General features: G+C 43.1%; 1 protein-coding gene across 6 annotated transcripts in view; it reads right to left on the bottom strand.

The window, feature by feature from the left end:
• Positions 1-19,092, bottom strand: part of pcsk5b (proprotein convertase subtilisin/kexin type 5b) — a 75,649-nt gene that overhangs the window by 7,803 nt on the left and 48,754 nt on the right. For 3 of the 6 annotated variants that reach the window (XM_048978165.1, XM_048978173.1, XM_048978182.1), the window contains exons 20-29: positions 18,409-18,524; positions 9,674-9,776; positions 8,574-8,710; positions 7,618-7,818; positions 6,278-6,346; positions 3,776-3,818; positions 3,035-3,177; positions 1,872-2,072; positions 1,596-1,679; positions 311-509 (exon numbers count right to left, since the gene is read on the bottom strand). In XM_048978165.1, coding sequence (XP_048834122.1) covers positions 311-509; positions 1,596-1,679; positions 1,872-2,072; positions 3,035-3,177; positions 3,776-3,818; positions 6,278-6,346; positions 7,618-7,818; positions 8,574-8,710; positions 9,674-9,776; positions 18,409-18,524 — 1,296 coding nt within the window. Of the gene's footprint in view, positions 1-310; positions 510-1,595; positions 1,680-1,871; positions 2,073-3,034; positions 3,178-3,775; positions 3,819-6,277; positions 6,347-7,617; positions 7,819-8,573; positions 8,711-9,673; positions 9,777-13,288; positions 17,457-18,408; positions 18,525-19,092 lie in introns of those variants that run through there. The other 3 variants (XM_048978187.1, XM_048978205.1, XM_048978195.1) reach the window with 2 other exon arrangements.

The raw sequence follows: 19,092 nt of genomic DNA, 5'->3' as shown, positions 1-19,092 counted from the left end.
GTGTCTCCTGTTTCACCTTGTGCTTGTGTACTGACGTCTCAGAAATAGTGAACCTGGAAGCAACCTGCTGCTCAGCGCAGTTTTCTGCCAGTAGAACCAGGATTAAACCAGCATTTAAAAATGGCACATTTCTTTAAAAATAGAGTGGTGTCTTAATTTTTTCCCAGAGTCGTATATGGAATAAAAAGTTACCCATATCAATCATTTGTGAAAAGAAAGCACATCAAAATGTTAGAAGACTGTGATAATGCAGCCATTTTCTACTTGCGAAGGGACGTTTTTTCTGAGAATGAGATATGAAAACAGGAACCTTGGACAGTAGTGGACACAGTGGCCATCTTTCAGGTACAGGCGGTTCTTGGTAACTGAGAGACACTTCAGGCACTGGGTGCTGTCCCGACAGTACGCACACCCCGGGAGACAGTCATCACACCTCCCCATAGTTCTGTTAGCGAAACTGCCATCGGGACATTTCTCCATACAGTACCGACGGGAAGTCAGGTACCGTCCTGCAGGTATAAGGTGGAACAGTCAGCAACACACAGAACAGAAACACCCTGACCTTAAACAGGGGGCAAAAAAGAGGAAGACATTCAGGAAGAGGAGAGCAGAAAGAGGAATGTGGGAAACGTGGACGCTGGAAGGAGAGGATCTGCCCGCAGATGCAGATTCATGGATCTGATGGTGGACAGGAGCGATTCAGAGAACCAGCTGTGAACTTTTTCTGTTCTTTCACCCAGTAATTTACAATGAAACTTTTCCTGGCTGTCAGAAATCTAAATATCAAGATAACTCCATGCTTTGAAAGTTCAGTGGGATGTTAATCACCTTAAAGCCACAGAAAGCTAAACTTTTGAAGTTTTAAACACAAAGTGTTAAATCAAAGTGAAGGCAAGGAAGTTATGATCTTCCTGTGAATGCTTTAATGTAAATTCATACAGAATTAATGTCGACACACACACATATACACATGCATCTATACATATATCAACATTATACATTAATATACATTATATGGCCAGAAGTGTGTTGGAATAGGGACTGGCTAATTCAGTCAGACCCATTGCTGACAGAGGTGTATAATTCAGCACACAGCTATGTTATGTGCAGCATCAAATAATGCCAAAAGTATGGGTGGCTGTACAGGAGAGTGACTTTCCACTTGGGCCCATCACAAGAAGCCATCTTTCCAACTAGTCAGTTCACCGAATTGCTACTCTGATCAACTCCCAGCAAAGCAACTCTGAAATGGAAATGTCTGGGAGTAAGTAGTCTAATTGGTTGGCCACACAAGCTGACAGAAAGGGACCTGATCATCCACCATCAATTCCCAACTTGAAAGGCAGTAAATCCCACACAATGTCCCAACGTGCAATGGAAAACCATCCCAGAAGAACAAAGGCAACGACACCTACAAAAGGTGGAGCAGCTTGAAACAGTACCCTTGGTTTCAGAATGATATGGTGGGCAGGATGGTGTCCACATACTTTTGGTCATATAGTGTATAAGCAAACAACAAATATTAGAGCCGCAACACAGGAAACATCCCCACCCATTATTTATTTTTTTAAATAAAAAAATAATAATCTGCATACCTTTCTCACAGCTATCACAGTTATTTTTCCCTGCACCTGAGCACGTCTTGCAGCTAGAGTGGCATGGTTCGCATTCTTCATTGCCTGAGAAGGAAGCCAGGGTGTAAGTTAAAGCAGCATGGTGAGGAGGGGGTAGGGGTGCTCACAGAGAGCGTGAGGACGTGTTTGAGAGGGGGAGGGCATGGACGGCAAACGGGTATCAGGGAGGTGAACGTGCTAGCACACGAATAGTGGGCGTTGTTAATTAGGTGCGTAGGCCACGGCAGATGAACGCACTGTTCAGAAAGCTGTTCTCGTTGCACAGCTGACTCTCGGCGACGCATTCGCCGCTCAACAGCTGCGTGCCATCGTCACAGGAGTTGCAGTCATCGTAGTTGGGCCCGAGACATGTTTCGCAATCCTCATGGCAGGCTTCACATTCCTGACTCTCCTCATCGGCATAGAAACCTTCCTCGCATTCCTGCACGCATTTGTCATCTGCAGCGAAGGAACCCAAGACCGTGTGTGAATGTCACTGTGACACCCTTAGCGGCAGGTAGAACACAGGTAATATTGCCCTTAGCCTGATCACACCTTCCATACATTCGCATGTTGATCATTATGCACAGAAAATCCAGCTAGAGGACAATCAGATAAGAACATTGATATTTCATGCAGCTCAAAACTAGCCAATTTTAATTGTTTACACATTCAGTGGCCAGTTTATTAGCTAAATTTGCTTGTTACTGCTTGTAAGCAGCATCCTTCTCCAAGCAACAAAGCATGTGGCTGCAACTCAACACATTCACCACACACAGGGTCAAGAGGTTCCGTTATTGTGCAGCTAAGCATTATAATGACTACGACATCTCATCTAAGTGATTTTATCGTTGCATGATTGTTGGTGCCAGACACGGTGGCTCCAGCATCTGAAAAACAGCCACTTCATCGGATTTTCACGCACTACAGTGCATGCAGTTTAACACGGAATGGTGCAGTAAACAAAACAAATGTCCAGTCACTGATATTTCCGGGGGTGAAAACATCTTGTTAAAGAGAGAGGTTAGAGAAGAATGAAGTTTGAGCAAGGGCAGGATCTGTAAACTACCATTTTAATTAAAAGTACCTCGATTTCACTTTATAACTGAGCTCTTGCTGTGTGCTGACTGGTCAGTCTCCTATAATCATGCGTGTGTCATAGTCTTTCAATCAAGGAAACAAACCAGTCAAAGCACAAGAACTGAACTATTTAACCAAACACAGGAGTCTTTCAATTTTAATGTAGTTTGTAAAACCTGGAGTAGCTTAAAGTGTCCCCCCCCCCCCCCCCCCCCCCCGACATGGATTATCTGGTCACCCTAATGGTGTATGTTTATATACAGAAAGAAAAATCTACATTTTTTGGTATTTTAGTGCTTTTTCAGGAGTAAAAGGAAGTGAAAAGCATGAATTACATTTACCGGACAGGAAGTAGCCATCCTCGCACCAGAAGCAAGCCGAATCATCACAATTTACACATCGGTCACCGCATGGCTCACACGTCATTGAGTTACTGTCGCCGTACATCTTATCAGGGCAGCTCTTGTAGCACTGAAATTCAAACCTCATGGGACAAAGCAAAGAAACCTTAAAATCCCCCGTGGCAAGGCAACATGTGCCAGTCCAGAAATGAACCAAGCATGCATCTATTCTGTGTTGATGGTGAGAATGTACCATTACTCTAACGGTATGGTGATGAGGGGTAAGGTGAAGAGAGGATGGGTAAGGAAATTCTATCATCAAACAACAAACATGTGTTTACAATTTTAGACTCCATCTCCATCCAACACTTGGCCTAAACCTGGTTTATGGGCCAGTAGATGGCAGCGTGGGTCACAGTGCAGGCCAGCAACAGCATATTAATTCATTAGCAAACACACAATGCAAGACTTTGCCCTGCCTGTACTCAGTAAGCTGCTATAGTGCAGACATCAACGCAACACACCAAAATGCAAATAAACATGGATTAAAAGAAATGACACTTTCAAGAAGATACAAGTTGATACGGAAGCATATTGTATTCAAATTATACACAGAAATAAAAAAATTGTAAAAATCTGAAATAATCATATATGAGAAGCAGACATAGATTTCTAAAAGCAACACACTGCATGTTTTTAAACAGCGCCTCTTGGCAGATGCAGTAAATGCGGTGGACTCACTGGTAGTAGGCCTTCATGCAGGAGATGCAATGTTTGGGGTTTCCTGCAGAGAAACACCAGTCGGCATCAGTAACCTGCTGCTGTAATTCACGTCGGCGTTTACCTTTCTGTTTCTCTACATACAAAAAAGTCATCCACTCATCATCCGCATAGTTTCAGTTATTAGTTCTTTATATATGCACTCAGCCTAGTGGGTCCCTCTGCACTAACATCAACAAATGCTTCCGCTGTCGAACAGCAGATGGCAGCCTTTCACCATTAAAATCTGCAATGCTGGCACTGCGTCTCCTTGCTTCGTCTTTATAGACTAGGGACAGCATTCTAGTTATCTATACTGTACAGAGATTATTTATGTGATCTGCTATCTGACAGGGTCTGACTATCAAGGTCACTGTATAAATTTATATAAATAAAATATGTATGTCCATGCTGTGTATACTGTACAGAGATTATCTATGTGCTCTTTGACCAGGTTGGCTCAACCTGATAGTTGATTATCTCTGATTATCAAGGTCACTTGTCTGCCGTTCTCACATTTTTGCTAGAATACTTCTGCAGTCTGATCAGATAACTCCAAAGACTACAAACTGCAGTGCTTAGACAGTGTAAGATTCGTGGGGCTCCATAAAACTCATTGATCTGGCAGCTTCGTTCCACAAACATCCTGCTCACAGCTAGCCAAGTCAAAGTACTTCTATGTTGTTCTGAGTAACGAAAGTAACGCAAAGATTGATTTTTGTTGTTCCTGCTCAGTCATACATCAAAAGTGTTAAATATTGAGATGGGGGGGATGGGGGCAGATTCTGATTTGCCTTGAGGCAATTCCACTTAGAATTATTCAGGACTGAATTCCACACCACTGCATATTCAGGCAATTAAACTACAGTCGTTAACACAGGTGTAGTTCCTGTCGAGCAAGTTCCTTCTTGTGAGCTTAATTATTATGGAGGTAATCGTGGGGGGTGGAGCAACCCTGTCTGGAAGCCTGGACTTTTTGAATGAGAAAAATCTGTCATAAATATTCACACTCCTGAGGAGAGCCGGCACAGTCTTGGAACGTCCCAGTACATCCATGAAGCCAGCAGCGAGGAGAGATGCCAGCTGCAGCAGCGAGGTTAATGTAGAGTGACACAATAGCAGCTTAGCTATTTCAGGGTTTTGCCCAGTATTCATGACAACAGTGCCCCCCCCCCTCCCCATTCCCAAAGAAATCTGACTACACAATTCTCAAAAAACCTCAGCGGAAGGAGACACATTGTCTTATCTGAAAGGTGAATCTCACACGCTGTGGTGGGCTTTCTGACCACACCTCTTACATGGTCAAGCCTTACTGCTTGGGGACAGCACATGTGGGGACTAAACGTGTCTCCGTCTACATCAGCCTCATCCTCATTCTCTGGAATGGAGGGAGGGAAGGAAGGAAGGATAATTTTCAGACCCTCATTCCAGACTGACACGTTTGACTAATGGTCCTCTCAATTGCTACCTCAGTTGTTGCAGGATGCTGAGGTTTTGCAAAGACTCATGGAACACCTCTGTCTCCATGAAGCACATCAGAAGGACAAAAAAGGCACATTTGGTCTTGGTGAGTGACAGAGTGGTTGCAGGGGGAGCTGGGAAGTGGGCTATCAGAGGCTGGAGGAGCTGGGAGGTGGGCTATCAGAGGAGGACAGGCTGGAGGAGCGGGGAGGTAGGAGCTGGGAGGTGGGCTATCGGAGGCTGACAAGTTGGTGGAGCTGGGAGGTGGGCTGTCAGAGGATGGCAGGCTGGAAGAGTGCGGAGGTGGACTATTGGAGGCTGACAAGTTGAAGGAGCTGGGAGGTGGGAGCTGGCTATGAGCTCTTTCATCAAGCCCAAGAAAAGCATTTATCAACGGGATCATTGCAACCCTTATCCGCCTCTCCGGCATGATGGAAAGCCATCACCCCCTCACCCACACTCACTTACTCACACACACACACACACACACACACACACACACACACATAAATACTGCTCATTTAGTACTTTGTGTGGATAATCTCCTTCCATTCACCTAAAGTTAAAAGAAGCACCACTGTCAAGGGCAACGAGGATGCCCCTTCTGCCAAGCAGATAATGGCCGGAGAGCTAAGCCACCCTGCTCCAACCCCCTGAAGGGTTCCTGGCCTGATCCCTGACAATAACACTATCAGCAGTCACCTCTTCATCATGTGTCCCATTGTGTTTTATTCTGTTTCCCTGTTGCGCCATCAGTTGTTACAGCAATCAATGTGCCGGAAAATTCCCAGGTGGCTGAGACCGTCTGGTATATGCGGAGCATCGGGATGGGCAACAGTAAAATCAGCAGAGTTTAATGCATCCAGAGGGTGTGATACGAGTGCTGCACCGTTACGGGTGAAGATCAGCAGGGCAGGGAGAGGGGGGGGGGAGGGGTCAGGGGGGGGGGGGGGGGGGGGGGGTCGGGGGGGAGGAGGGGTCGCCGAAGAGTCAGCAGGTGTCAAGTGACACAAGGAGACTCACCCTGGAGGCACTTTTTGCATCCTTCTGCACAGGGAACACAGTCGTCGTACATGGAATTCTCTGCCTCATCTGACAAGCAGCATGAAGAAGACGACATGAGAAGCAATGAGACTACAGACAGTGAGGAACGGACTGTTTTACAGTCGCATCTTGATAAAAGCAGATATGGGTTTGCCTGCAGGTTTCATATCCACTGCTATACACTGGAACCCTGTTCAGGAGTAAATCACCATTAACCCTCCGAGATTCTAACCCAAAATAATGCTCAAGGTCCCCTACAATACTTACCCCACTGCACAACTTCCCTCACAATCTTCTTAACCACAGTCTATTTCCAAAGAAAATAGCAGAAACCACTACAGCTCAGCAGCTGAGTCAGACCCATTTAAAAACAGGCCAGAGTTGAGAATTTAATATAAATAAGAAATCGGACAATAAATCGGACATTTACATTGTGTATCGATCTATCCTAGTGCTTCAACAGAGGCAACTGTGAAATAATTGTGAGACGTCTAATACAGATAAAAATGACTGTTAAATATTAGTCATTCCCACTTCATTTTCATCTTTCACTGTAGGAATAATAAAGCAGTAATTTTTATACAATCAAACAGTGAAAAGTGTTATCATCTGGGGACTGAGAAGTTCTTTCTGTCAAACATGAATAATGGTTTCATTTTTATTTCCTCTTCCTGAGATAAGAAAATCCAACTGCATTGACTTCAGCCTAAGAGAAGACGTGATTGTAGTGGCAAATGTTCTCAACGGTTAGTCTGATTAATGAACGTTCTTGAAGGTAATAGACAGTCAACAGCAAGGTCAAGTATTAAACCCAAGTTCTCTCAAATTTCAGCGTTAATACCGGAGAGAGGAACTCGAAAGGGAAAACAAGATTTGTCATTTAATTAATTGTTCCTGGCAAAAGTCATGTGCCTGCTCTGCCTTTTGTCCATATGCATCACAATCGAAGTATTTACAGGTGCAGTGCTCGACACTTCTTGTTACAGGATGCATCAGTCCTGAATCGCGGAGAAGCGGTTGCTCGCTCCTTGACCAGCTCAGCACCAGTGCTCTCCTCTGCGTTTTTAAAGGTGCATGGCAGTGTCTGGTATCTTCATTAACGCTTCTGTATCTGCAGTCCTACTCTCCTCCACAGTGCCTTGTATTTTATTAAAATGCCACAGTAGATCTCTCACACTGTCTCTGTCGCCTTGGAATACGCTCATGCTCGACAGCCCCCAGAAAGCAATGGGCCTGGAGCCAGGAGGGTAAGGACAGGAAGAGCAGGGATCGCCCAGCTCTAGAATAGGGGTGGGGTCACAGCCGAATGCCACACCCACCTTCTCCACATGTTAGCTTGGTGCATGAGCCCTCTTCCAGATAATAGTGGGAGGCACACTTGAGGCACCTGTCTGGCGCCGTGCACAAGTCGCAGTTCTGTGCACATGCCTCACAGGTCCTGCTTGGGGAGTGGTAGTACGCCGTGGGGCAGACTTCTCGGCATTGGCCTCGAAACAGGTATCGCTCCATTCCAAACTTATCTGTGTGCCAAACAGTCAGCTTGTATTTAACAGTGATCATTATGCTGTGAATGCCAATGTTCGTGGTTCCTTGACGTTAATATTTACGCCTGACATTCAGACGCTCAGCCGAAATACAGTTTACACTGTACGTTTGATCCCTTAAGTTCATCTGCTACTTGTTTCCATTAAGATATATAATACTGTTCACCTTGAACAATTAGTTTGCACATATGCGCAGTTCTACAATGTGCACTAGTCCAGTGATATTCATCTTCTGAAGAGGATCGGTTTAAATGAACCACCATAAAGATGAGTGGAGATGAGATGTTGAGATGTCTGCCGTGTTTAAAAGGAAGAACACAGCATCTTTATTTGTTTCCCACACATTCTTCAGGAAACACTTAAATTTTTTTGACATCCAGAGGAATTAAAAGATCTAAAACACTTTAAAGGTGGATCGAGGGCGCAAATGAGACGATCCCCTTGAAAGTCTCAAAGTTTCTGTTTTGAAACGGGGGGGCAACATTAGAGGTCTCATGATTGGTTATTTTTAGCTGAATGGTTTTCAAGCTGTCCAATAACAAGTTTTATGTCATACATCAAGATGTTTTGTACTTTAATTTCATTGTATCAGAGAATCTTGATTTGATTCACAAGACACAATAGTCCTAATTTTCTGTGGGCAATTTGGAGGAAAAGGTCACAGATTCATCAGTGACCAATTCATTCGAACGTGAGCCGATCCCTTAAGCGAATGCCGGGGGTGGTCTCACCTCTGTCACAGGAGGTGCAGCTGTCAGGACCTGCATCGCTACACTCCTGACAAGTGTGGTGGCACAGGTGACACTGGCCGGCGAAGCTGTACTTTCCAGCAGGGCACCGGGTCACACAGCGACCGTCGTTAAAGTACCTGAGCAAGAGAAATAGAGAAAACAGGAACCAAAAGGCATGACATTCAGAAGAGTCCTTTGTCTCATAGGTTCCACTTACCCCCCATAATTCCTTATCTATGACTTTTCTCCATTTATTTCCCCCACGATAGAGTTAATTGAATTTCATATTCATTAAAATCTGCTTTTGCTAGAGGCTGAAATGCCATTTTCACATTTTTCTTAAACTGGCAAAAAAAAGGAAGACTACTTATGATCAAAGTATGCAAACTGCAGAGTGGGAAATGTAGACCTAATTTCCATATTATCATCCTAAAAATGAAAATGTGCACGCATTTCAAAATGTAGAAAATGTTTGATGTAATAAATATCTAAGTTTTACAAGATTAGAAAAAGAACTTACAAAATACAAAATAAACATATCTTAGAACATCCAGTCAGAATATTTCTATATCAAGCAGAAAATGATATCAGGACTCTGAGCTATTAGTTTAGTTCTCCCCAAGCGAGCTTGATGGGCCGAATGGCCTCCTCTCGTTTGTATAGTTCTTATGTTGTTATGATCTTATGTTATGGTTCGTACACGTTTTGGGGCCATGTATTTGAAACCGGGGGCGGCATGGTGGTGCAGTGGTTAGCACTGTCGCCTCACACCTCTGGGACCCGGGTTCGAGTCTCCGCCTGGGTCACATGTGTGTGGAGTTTGCATGTTCTCCCCATGTCGTCGTGGGGTTTCCTCCGGGTACTCCGGTTTCCCCCCACAGTCCAAAAACATGCTGAGGCTAATTGGAGTTGCTGAATTGCCCGTAGGTGTGCATGTGTGAGTGAATGGTGTGTGAGTGTGCCCTGCGATGGGCTGGCCCCCCATCCTGGGTTGTTCCCTGCCTCGTGCCCATTGATTCCGGGATAGGCTCCGGACCCCCCGCGACCCAATAGGATAAGCGGTTTGGAAAATGGATGGATGGATGGTATTTGAAACCCACCTGTTTTGAACACAGCTGATGCAGTCCATGATCTCTGGTCCGACACACTTGAGACATGAGGCATCGCACAGCTGGCATCTCCCGTGACCACTGAGGTACTCACCTGCCAGACAGAGACGGAGAGAACCACCCCTTCATTCAAACAGTTACCCAGTGTGTGCCACTCTGGGGCAGGCGTATGGAATCTGTCATATTCACACGCACCCATGAGCCAAAACTGCATCGCTCTACTTGAGATGAAGAATCCTGATTATGTTGGATAGCTGCGAGTTCGGCGCTTATGTGAGGAGTGCAAGTAATGGTAGAGCTCATCTCGCCCTCTGTGGCCTTTTCGGTTCAGTAAGAGACAGTTAGAGGGAGTAAGAAAGTACAGAGGGGATGAGTTTAAGTTTGGGTGGCGTGACCGGACCCTGCTGTGAGCTGTAATGGAGCATCGAACAGACTGGGTTTGCTCACGGTGATGTTGTTCAACCCAGTGGCAGACTGTTGTACATGAGAAACTCTCTCAGAAAATTCCACGGCTTCCATGCAAAGCCATCATCAGAGGTCAGGCTCGATCAGCGTTACACCACACTCTTTCACTCATCCAGACTTCTTGGTATGCCTAAGATACTCATTTCCACTAGACAGACTTTATATGAATAAAAAGAACAGGCCACCTCTTTCTGTAAGCCCCAGATGGTTAGCCTCTCCCTCCATTCACCAAAAGATACATTTATTAGCACAACATTCCCATTCCATGACATGGTCCTACTGTCATCATTGTTAATTGGGAATATAAAGCCAGATTAGTTTATATCTTGTTGACACTGGCATATCTGCCTCGCAGACAACAATCCAAGCAACTCCATGTAAAACCGGAAACTGTTCACTGACTGCTGGGTAAGGATAGGTTTCCATCTGTGGCGTCTCGTTACGTCGTTTTAAGTTTATATTATGAAGTAGTTTCTGCATCTTTTCATGCTCCTGAAATAATGGATTTTGGGAGATTGATGTTTTTCTTTGGACGACGACGATATAGGAGTTTAAATCCCCTGGGTTGCTTAAAGGACAAAGTTAACCTGCATGCAAAGCTGCAGATCAGAATAATACCAACTGTTTAAATCAAATTGGGATGATCTGAATAATCCTCTATTAAAAGAGACTGGGCTGTAAAAAGGTTTGCTATTCATTCCCTCTCAAGGGTCATCTCCACGTTGGGGCAATTTTCATTGTTCCTGGAGTAGATTATGGGTGCTAGCTAACCTGGGATGCTAGATCACTTGTTATCACCATATTAAAATCTGACGTGAAGGACACAATAAGTGGCCCTTATTTCAGGGCTCTCCAAAAAATCTGCAGATGTAAGAACATCTAGTCAAATTCTAAAACTTCATGATAAAGGTTTTCGGGGGAAATATATTTTCTGTGTAGCGAAGGATAGCATATTAGAATTCTGTGGGTATAAATGATGTTGAACATGTCCATATTGATACATTATAACGAATGAATAAAATATGATCCACCAGACAAGAAAAACATGGAAATGGAAATTTGTAGAGAACTTAAAAGGTGTGTTAAATTAAAGAAATAAAGCACCATTACATTTATTCAGAGCTTTCCATTTTTATAAGTACGCATTTCAAATGTTACAGCTGCTTTTCATTAAACTGAGGTCTGTTTGAGACAAACTCACAGAGTGAGCAGGAGACATAACAAGTCTGATTTTTACACAGAGGGACCCTTCAGTGACATTTTATCGATCTGCCATAATGGTCCCATAAGCCCATGTGAGACAGGAAAATTTTAAACCAAAAACAAAGGCATGTACCCTGGATACAAGAACCATGAGCACTGGAGGCTCAAACTGCCAAAATCCCAATCATAGAGATAATATTTCAAAAGCTCCAAATGATCCTAGCCCTGTACAAATTAGCCAGAATTAGTGCCATTTTTGTTGCCCATTTCTCGGTCAGTAAGGCTCTCAGAATCGTGCGGGAGTGAGATCTCAACTTTAGTTGATGACACAAAGGTACCGAAAGCATCTTTTTTGTGGGCAAAATGAAATACCTTGTACTACAGCACAGGGCAGCCTAGGTATGTTTCTCACACTTGGGACAATTTCTGAGCGTCAGCACATCATACCGGAGTCGTGTAGACATTAAGCGAAGGCAAAAATTAGCATCCTGGTTGCTTAATTCAACAAAAAGTAACCACCTGCCAAACATACTTTGAAATATTGTGACAACCAACCCCAGTGCTGAGACCCTGTGTTTACGACGTGACTTTTTTATGTGACAGTATTAAAGAAAATATCAAATTTAACTTTTTTGCATTTTCAAGATAGAGATGTCAAAATAGTCGTAACGTGTCAAATTTATAGTGCAGGGAGCTGAGCAATAATGATAGTGAACAGTTACTCAGTCACACGACCAAGTGATCCAATGTGATGGTGTAACAAACAAACAAACAAACGTGATAAATACTGTAAAGCATCGTAATCAGGTATACACATATTATATTGGAAAAATGAATGCTAACTTTCTCAAGTTACACAAACACTGTAGCATTGCCAAGCAACAAAGCTGCTAGAGGAATACACTATGAACACACAATTAATTGGAAAATAGCAGTGATTGCTATAACTGTGCAACTGCTGCTTACTAAAAGCACAAAGAAGATCAATTTGATTGCTATAACATCACCCCCACCCCCCAAAAAGTGATACAACATAAATCCAGCCAGGCTTTTATCATATATCTCTTGATAATTGACATGTATTATCACACAGCAACAAAATTTAACATCAAGATATAGCCAACCTCCCTTTGTCTTACAGTAGTCCAACTTAATGTATCCGGGATTTATTGCAAAAAGAAAAAAAAAATGTTATTTTCTTTCAGGGATTAAATCCATAAATCTGTTCTCGCATTTCACTGCTGTAACTCAAATTTCTAGGAGCAAAACAGGTTCACTGGTCAAGAGGGTACACATATTTTGGTTGAATTTAGTCACAGGGACTTCTAGTTTAACAGTTTTGCCAGAGACGGCCATTAAGGGTCACTTTTCCAGGGCAAACGCTGTTCATTTCTGAGCTCCTCACCATCCAACATGTGGCAGCCTGATTTCTAATCAGCCGATGGATCTTTTAATTAGGATTGAACAAAGATTGATGGGCATTGCACCTCAGCAAGAAAGTAACCTCTACCAAAAATTGTCTTATCTGGGGCCCAAAATCTATAGTGCCACCCCTGCAATGACCCCCCCGTAAACCATATGCTCTAGAGTAGTGGTTGTCACAGGTCCATCGGCAAGACATCTGTAGTCGATTGCGATTCAACTTCCAATCATCCCCCCCCATTGGGAAAATATATATAGAGAGGGACACCCTGGCTAACAAAGCATGTGGTTGCTATCTGGTAGCTCGCCAGAGTATTTCCTTTATAAAAGTAGCTCTCGCTGTAAAAAAAGTTTGGACACCACTGGTATAGAATACACTGGATTTCTGCTTGGTACCATTCTCCTACTGAGTCCATCATTTCCAAATAATCCAAACAAAACCAACTGCAGAGAGTGTGAATGGAGGAACACCTGTCATGTTCATTGAGCATAGTGATGAGCACATTACACAACTCATTAATAAACTATTTTTAATTAAATGAGGAAAAACAATGTATTTATATACACCTCAGCTATGAGCACAGAAAAATCACTAATTAAACATTAAAATGTACCATCACACGCTCTGACTATCGGCGTAAACAGAATTTGCTATGATTTGACCTTGAAGTGCTTTCTGAGACTGGAAGCTGTCATTTTGCTCATATTTTGGACACGAACATCCATGTACCTTCTAACCGCTTATTTGGGTCATGCACAGGACACAAACACACGATGGAAAATTCATTTTCTAACTACATGTGACATTCGAACCTTATGAAGTGTTTGTAGCACCCTGAAAATTGCACGAACAGCAAAGGAAGGATTTCTAAAATAAAACAATATCATTAAATGTGTAGGCAGCTTTTCAGAAATACACATTTTTTATTTTATTAAAAGGTATTTATATCACTTCAATTTTACAATGTTCACTATCAAACTACCATAATCTTGGGACAACTGAGACTTATTTGTACTTTTTTTGAATACATTTTATGAGCTACAAAGAAACCATTATATTAGACTGAATAGTTAAAAAGTAATTAAGTGTTTTTTTCCCCATATGAAACACCAATTTTTGGCCATTATCAATTACAACTGGATTCAAATATCTTACATGTAGACTGATTTTTACAAATGTACATTAATTTGACAGAAAGACAAACATTTTTTCCCTAAAGCAAATGATAAATGTATATAATTAGTTACATATTAGTTTTGTGACTTTGCATGTATTTGCACATAATCTTTACAAACCATAATATTTTAATCATGAATATATAATTAAAACTGATATAAAATGAGGCAGCAATATACTCAAATGGTACCACACAATTTCAGAACCTTCTGTAAGAACAGATCACACATCATAAATCTCCTGTATAAATAAAAATGGCTTCTAGCACTCACATCCTTTAAGAAAAGATTTAATTTTAATTCCTACAACTGGAATGAAAATGTGAAAACTGTGATTTAATGATCATGTGTCCAAGATTCATGAAATATATAATTAAAAAAAAAAGTAAGGAAAAGACGACAATTCCAGCCTTTTGATGAAGTGGATTCTGAGAGACAAGTCAAGCGAACCCATGATATGTTTCCGTACCGTCCCACCTCCGAGTGACGTGTCCGCGTGTGCGTGTGGCTTCATAGAAACAGACGGCGAGTACATGAGGTAATGCTGGAGCAGCGTTTTCAGACTCTGATTAGCACCTGTCAAAGGTCTAGAATGCCCGTTGTCTGGGACGGCCTCTCCAAAGACAAGCGGGCCGCGCAGCCCGTAAACGGCCGCATGCTGTGGCCGCTGAGGAACGCGCCGAAACGGAGCGAGCCGCGCGTGTCACCGGGACCACTGTGAAAAGGGCAGGGTGCTGTGCTTGTACATAACAGATGTGTGGATTTCTCTGAATGCTTTAAAAATAGACAAAATGCCCTAACACTGTAACAATGACAAAATAGTTTATTTAGCATCTTGGCTATAGCTCTGCCCCTTCTACACACCGATTCCAAATGCTCGATGACGATAAACTGATACGAACCTCTGCCAAGGTTTCATTACATTTCCCACACCGTTTCGAGACACACAAACAAGTCAAGCGAACCCAATTATTGCTATTAACTATGCCAATAATTCTATGAACTTCATGCAAAGAATGGTTTGGAGAAAACATTTGTTTCTAGCTACACTACTTCGCTGTGACCGATAACAAAACTCAGGTGTTATTACAAAACAATAAAAACAAAAAAAAACTTTCAAAGCTGACAGTTATTATAAAGTATTACAAAGCTGCAGACCACACTGTCTTTCTGGTAAAAGCCTGAATGTAAAGCCCCCCTCCCCACCCATCTTTTTTCCCCTTTTACGTTGTAGTATCTGCTTCTTTTTTTCCCCACATGGTTCTATCTGGTTTTGACTAAACTTCCAATGTTTTATTGCGATTACACCATAGTAGAGTACCAGAGTAAAACTAGGAACTTTCCACCAAGCATAAATTCACACTGAAGGGTTCTCAATTAAAAATAAGGGAGTAGAGTAGGTTCCTAACAGGAATCGTTAGAGATGAATGAATAGGGGCGGCTGAGTCTTTACTGGGGGTGGCGGGCTGATGTCAAACTATTCATTCAAGCTAATAAAACTCATTGGGGGGGGGAGCTAAAAAACATGTATCCCCTCTAAAACAGGCCCAAAGACACCCCTGCTTGCAAACATAAGCTTTCAGAGGCCCTGAAGGAGGAACTATGTGCATTAACACAGCAACTGTGAGATTACATAGAATGAAGTCAAGCTTCAACCGTGAAGCACAGCAAGGGAAGCATCGTTTGGCAGCATGACCTGCACTCTCATACCCAACAGTGACCAAGAGGAGCAAAGCCTCCTTCAGCTTCTCCAGAACTTCTCATGCCTACACTCTGAGATGACAGGCTGAATGACAGAGTTATGCATTTGCTTCCTTACTTGGATCTTTCGATATCGTTTTCTCTTTAGCCTGTGCTGGACTAGCTAGGCTTTGTGGGCTGACGAAGCAGAATGGTATCAGCCTCAATGAAAGCTACACCGACTAGTTACACTCCGTGATCACTAACAGACAGCAATACTAACATTTAAAAAGCAAAGCAAGTTATCTTTGAAGATCATATACTGAACTTAAATCTTTTTCTATTTTTTACTAAATATTTATTAAATACATTAAATGAAGGCTCAGAAGCAGAGACAAAAACGAGAGTGAGATCCGCATGTGAAAGATTTTTTTTAGCACCCGATTATGCCATTGGCCAATGAAGGTTTCCTGACCTGTCGGTGACCCAGGACTGTTCAGGTTAACCAATCGTTGTCCTATAAACTTCAAATGTACATTGAAAATTTTTTTGTCATTCCCATGCAGCCCCATGAATTTTAAAACCTTACATTTTATTAATAACCGTATAAAAACTTGATGGTTATGAGGAGCACAAATCAATGTTTGAACATATGGGCAAGAAAAGCCGATACTGATGAGACTATTCCAGCATGTTCAGAAGCGAAACAAGACTCTGCGGTTTGTAACCTGCGAGAATCGCACAGTACTGGAATTGTTTCTGCCGGGCGAGGATTCCGCACAGAGCGGCTTTGTGAGACCCAGAGCTGCACGGCAGGCAAACTTGGGTGCGTGAGTGTGTGTGTGTGTGTGTGTGTGTACACGTGCGCTGTGTCAATCAATGAACAAAGAGCAAGGATCGGGTCACTCATTAGCGTTGAGGGGGGTGTCACGTTTTCAAAATGTCCGTTTTTCTAGTGTGAATGTGCAAGGGACAAAATTAACACCAGCCCTCGCGGTGCATGACCCAGGCCTCCAACATCAAGGTTAAAACAAGAGCAGCAAAAAAATTAAAAATAAAATAAAATAAAAAAACAACCCTAACCCTTGCCCAGCCCACACAAGTCAAAGCCCCTAAAATAAAACATTTCCATCTGAAACGATAAGTCCGAGTCCCCACACTCAACGAGAAGGGAGACATTTCTAAGCCGAGGAACAGGGATGCTGGTGGGGTAGCGGAGTTCACTAGATACGCACTCACAGCTGCGGATTATAAACAAACACGTTGAAATGCACCCGCTTCAAAACATTCATGTTAATCAGCAAGTTTTTCGTATTTATTTACAGTACATGGGAAACATTCAACAGCTTTTCATCTTTGCGCCACAATCATGAAAGGGAGGAGAAGGGGGGTGGGGGTGGGGGTGGGGGGGACAGTGATAGTAAAACACTGTAAGGATGGCCCCCCCAGGAAACTGCGAATCCTACTCTGAACAGGTAATAATCAATTTGGCATTGATGCTTTGGTCACAAAATAACGACACGCTGACAAAAACTCCACACGCTCCACGCTGACGACACGTCGCAGTACAGAAAAAGGTAGGTTTGTTGTAGTCCTGTCACTGAGTCTCTGACATGTTCCCTTAGAAAAGTTGGAGTGGAGGAGGCAGAGATTTTCATATAAATTATCACTATAAATGCATACAGAAGCACAGCACCCCCCCGGACGTCCGGTCACCCTTTTAGAGAACACGTTCTACAACACAGCTGCTGCAGGACCTTCCGCTGACACAGATTGTTCTTTTTGACCAACACGCAGAAGCTTCCTTCTGCCCAAGATTCTTCATTTGCTTTCCACAGATCAGGCAATAAGAGACAGTGGAATCGAAGGAGAAGAAGTTGATTGGTCAGACAGGCAGATAGGGGGAGTCAGGTGACCAGGTCAGGTGACAGCAAAGAGGTTTTGATCCATCACAGTAACAGTTGTCGACAGGAAGGGATTTTGTGGTCCAGCAGGAAGTGATTGGAATCCAACATTGACAGACAGAACAAATTTTGGGGGAAAAAAAGAGAAAAACATCAGAAATTAGAAACTGTACAAGTGCAACTGGATAAAAAACATTATAACATTCAAGAATCATTTATACCAATTCATAATTTTGTTACTGGAAAAGGAGGGGGGTGGCAAAATATTTGAGAGACAAAAAGGAAATATTTCATCTGAAAAATGTGAACCATGACAGTAAATATGTAAGTTGTACAAATACTTTGAAGAATGACACAGAGAACAGGAAACGCAAGTAGGAATCCCAGCAGTATAAAGGAATGATCCAATCCTACATCCATGCTGCATTGATGCAGCTGCCCTCGGTTTTCTGAAGTCTGTAAGCCAGCTAAAGCCCAGATTGTCAGAAATAACTAAAATAAGCATAATAAGAATATAATCCAAGGCCTCCACCATTGTTGAGATATGCTGGGTTGAGATGAGAAAGGAACAAATCACCCTGCGCTCTTTGACCTTCCCCTCAACCTGTAAAGGTATCTGGGTTGAGACGCAGTAAAAGAGCCAAAGCTACATACTCATTCAGTCTTTATCTTGATATTGATTAATTAACTGGGATATCATTGAGTCAGTTCTCTATATCACACCCGTGTGCCAAAACCTCACATCCAATTTGACCGCAGGCAACCTCTGAAGAACACTGAAAAGCCAGCTCGCGTGCGGTACGAGTTAATCACTTCTCCTCCATAATGCCGATCTGGGGGCCAGAGCAACCTGGAGCCGGCGAGGGTCACACTCACCATCTTTGCAGATGGTGCTGACGGCACAGACTCCCCTCTCCAGGTTGTAGCCGTTGACACAGGACGTGCAGTTCCTGTCCCCCGGGCCGGAGCAGGTGTAGCAGCTAGAGTCACACCTGGACGGGGAACATGTAAGGGGGGGGGGGGAATGATAAGTCAGGGGATCAGTCTGGGGATCAAATGGATGCATAAATGAATCACTTTAAGTATTTTCAATTCCCTTACACTGTAATTCTTGCCTGAATCTCTGGAATGCAGATGTTCTTTCATCATGTACAATGATTTCTTCAGCAGTTCAGCAGCGCATTTCTACTGCATGAACTTGGGTTTTTTTTTTTTTTTTTAATGGGCTGGACACCTTGGCCACACTGGTTCTGTATACCGGGCCAACTGCCAGACGGGGCTAACATCAGTTATGCTGCAAGTCTGTGTCTTTTAAGACCAGGACAGCAAGTCGGTGTCTACAGTGTGCAAACATGAGCGCTACGCAATCTGTGTGGTCCTGCTCTAGGCCGCATGAAACATTCACACATCGCTAGATTCCATCACTGACGTCAGCATCATCTGGGACCGTCCATCTGGACTCAATTTATGGCACCGCTCCGCAAGCGGCCTGCCCGCATGGACATAATCTAAGTCTTTCGGGTCAAGTTACAAGTGCACCGGCCTGCCTGGAGAATTCGC

The sequence above is a fragment of the Brienomyrus brachyistius genome, chromosome 2 (assembly GCF_023856365.1).
Source record: "Brienomyrus brachyistius isolate T26 chromosome 2, BBRACH_0.4, whole genome shotgun sequence".
Taxonomy (NCBI): Eukaryota; Metazoa; Chordata; class Actinopteri; order Osteoglossiformes; family Mormyridae; genus Brienomyrus; species Brienomyrus brachyistius.
Note: the sequence above shows the minus strand (reverse complement) of the source record. Positions and strands in the feature narration are given on the sequence as shown.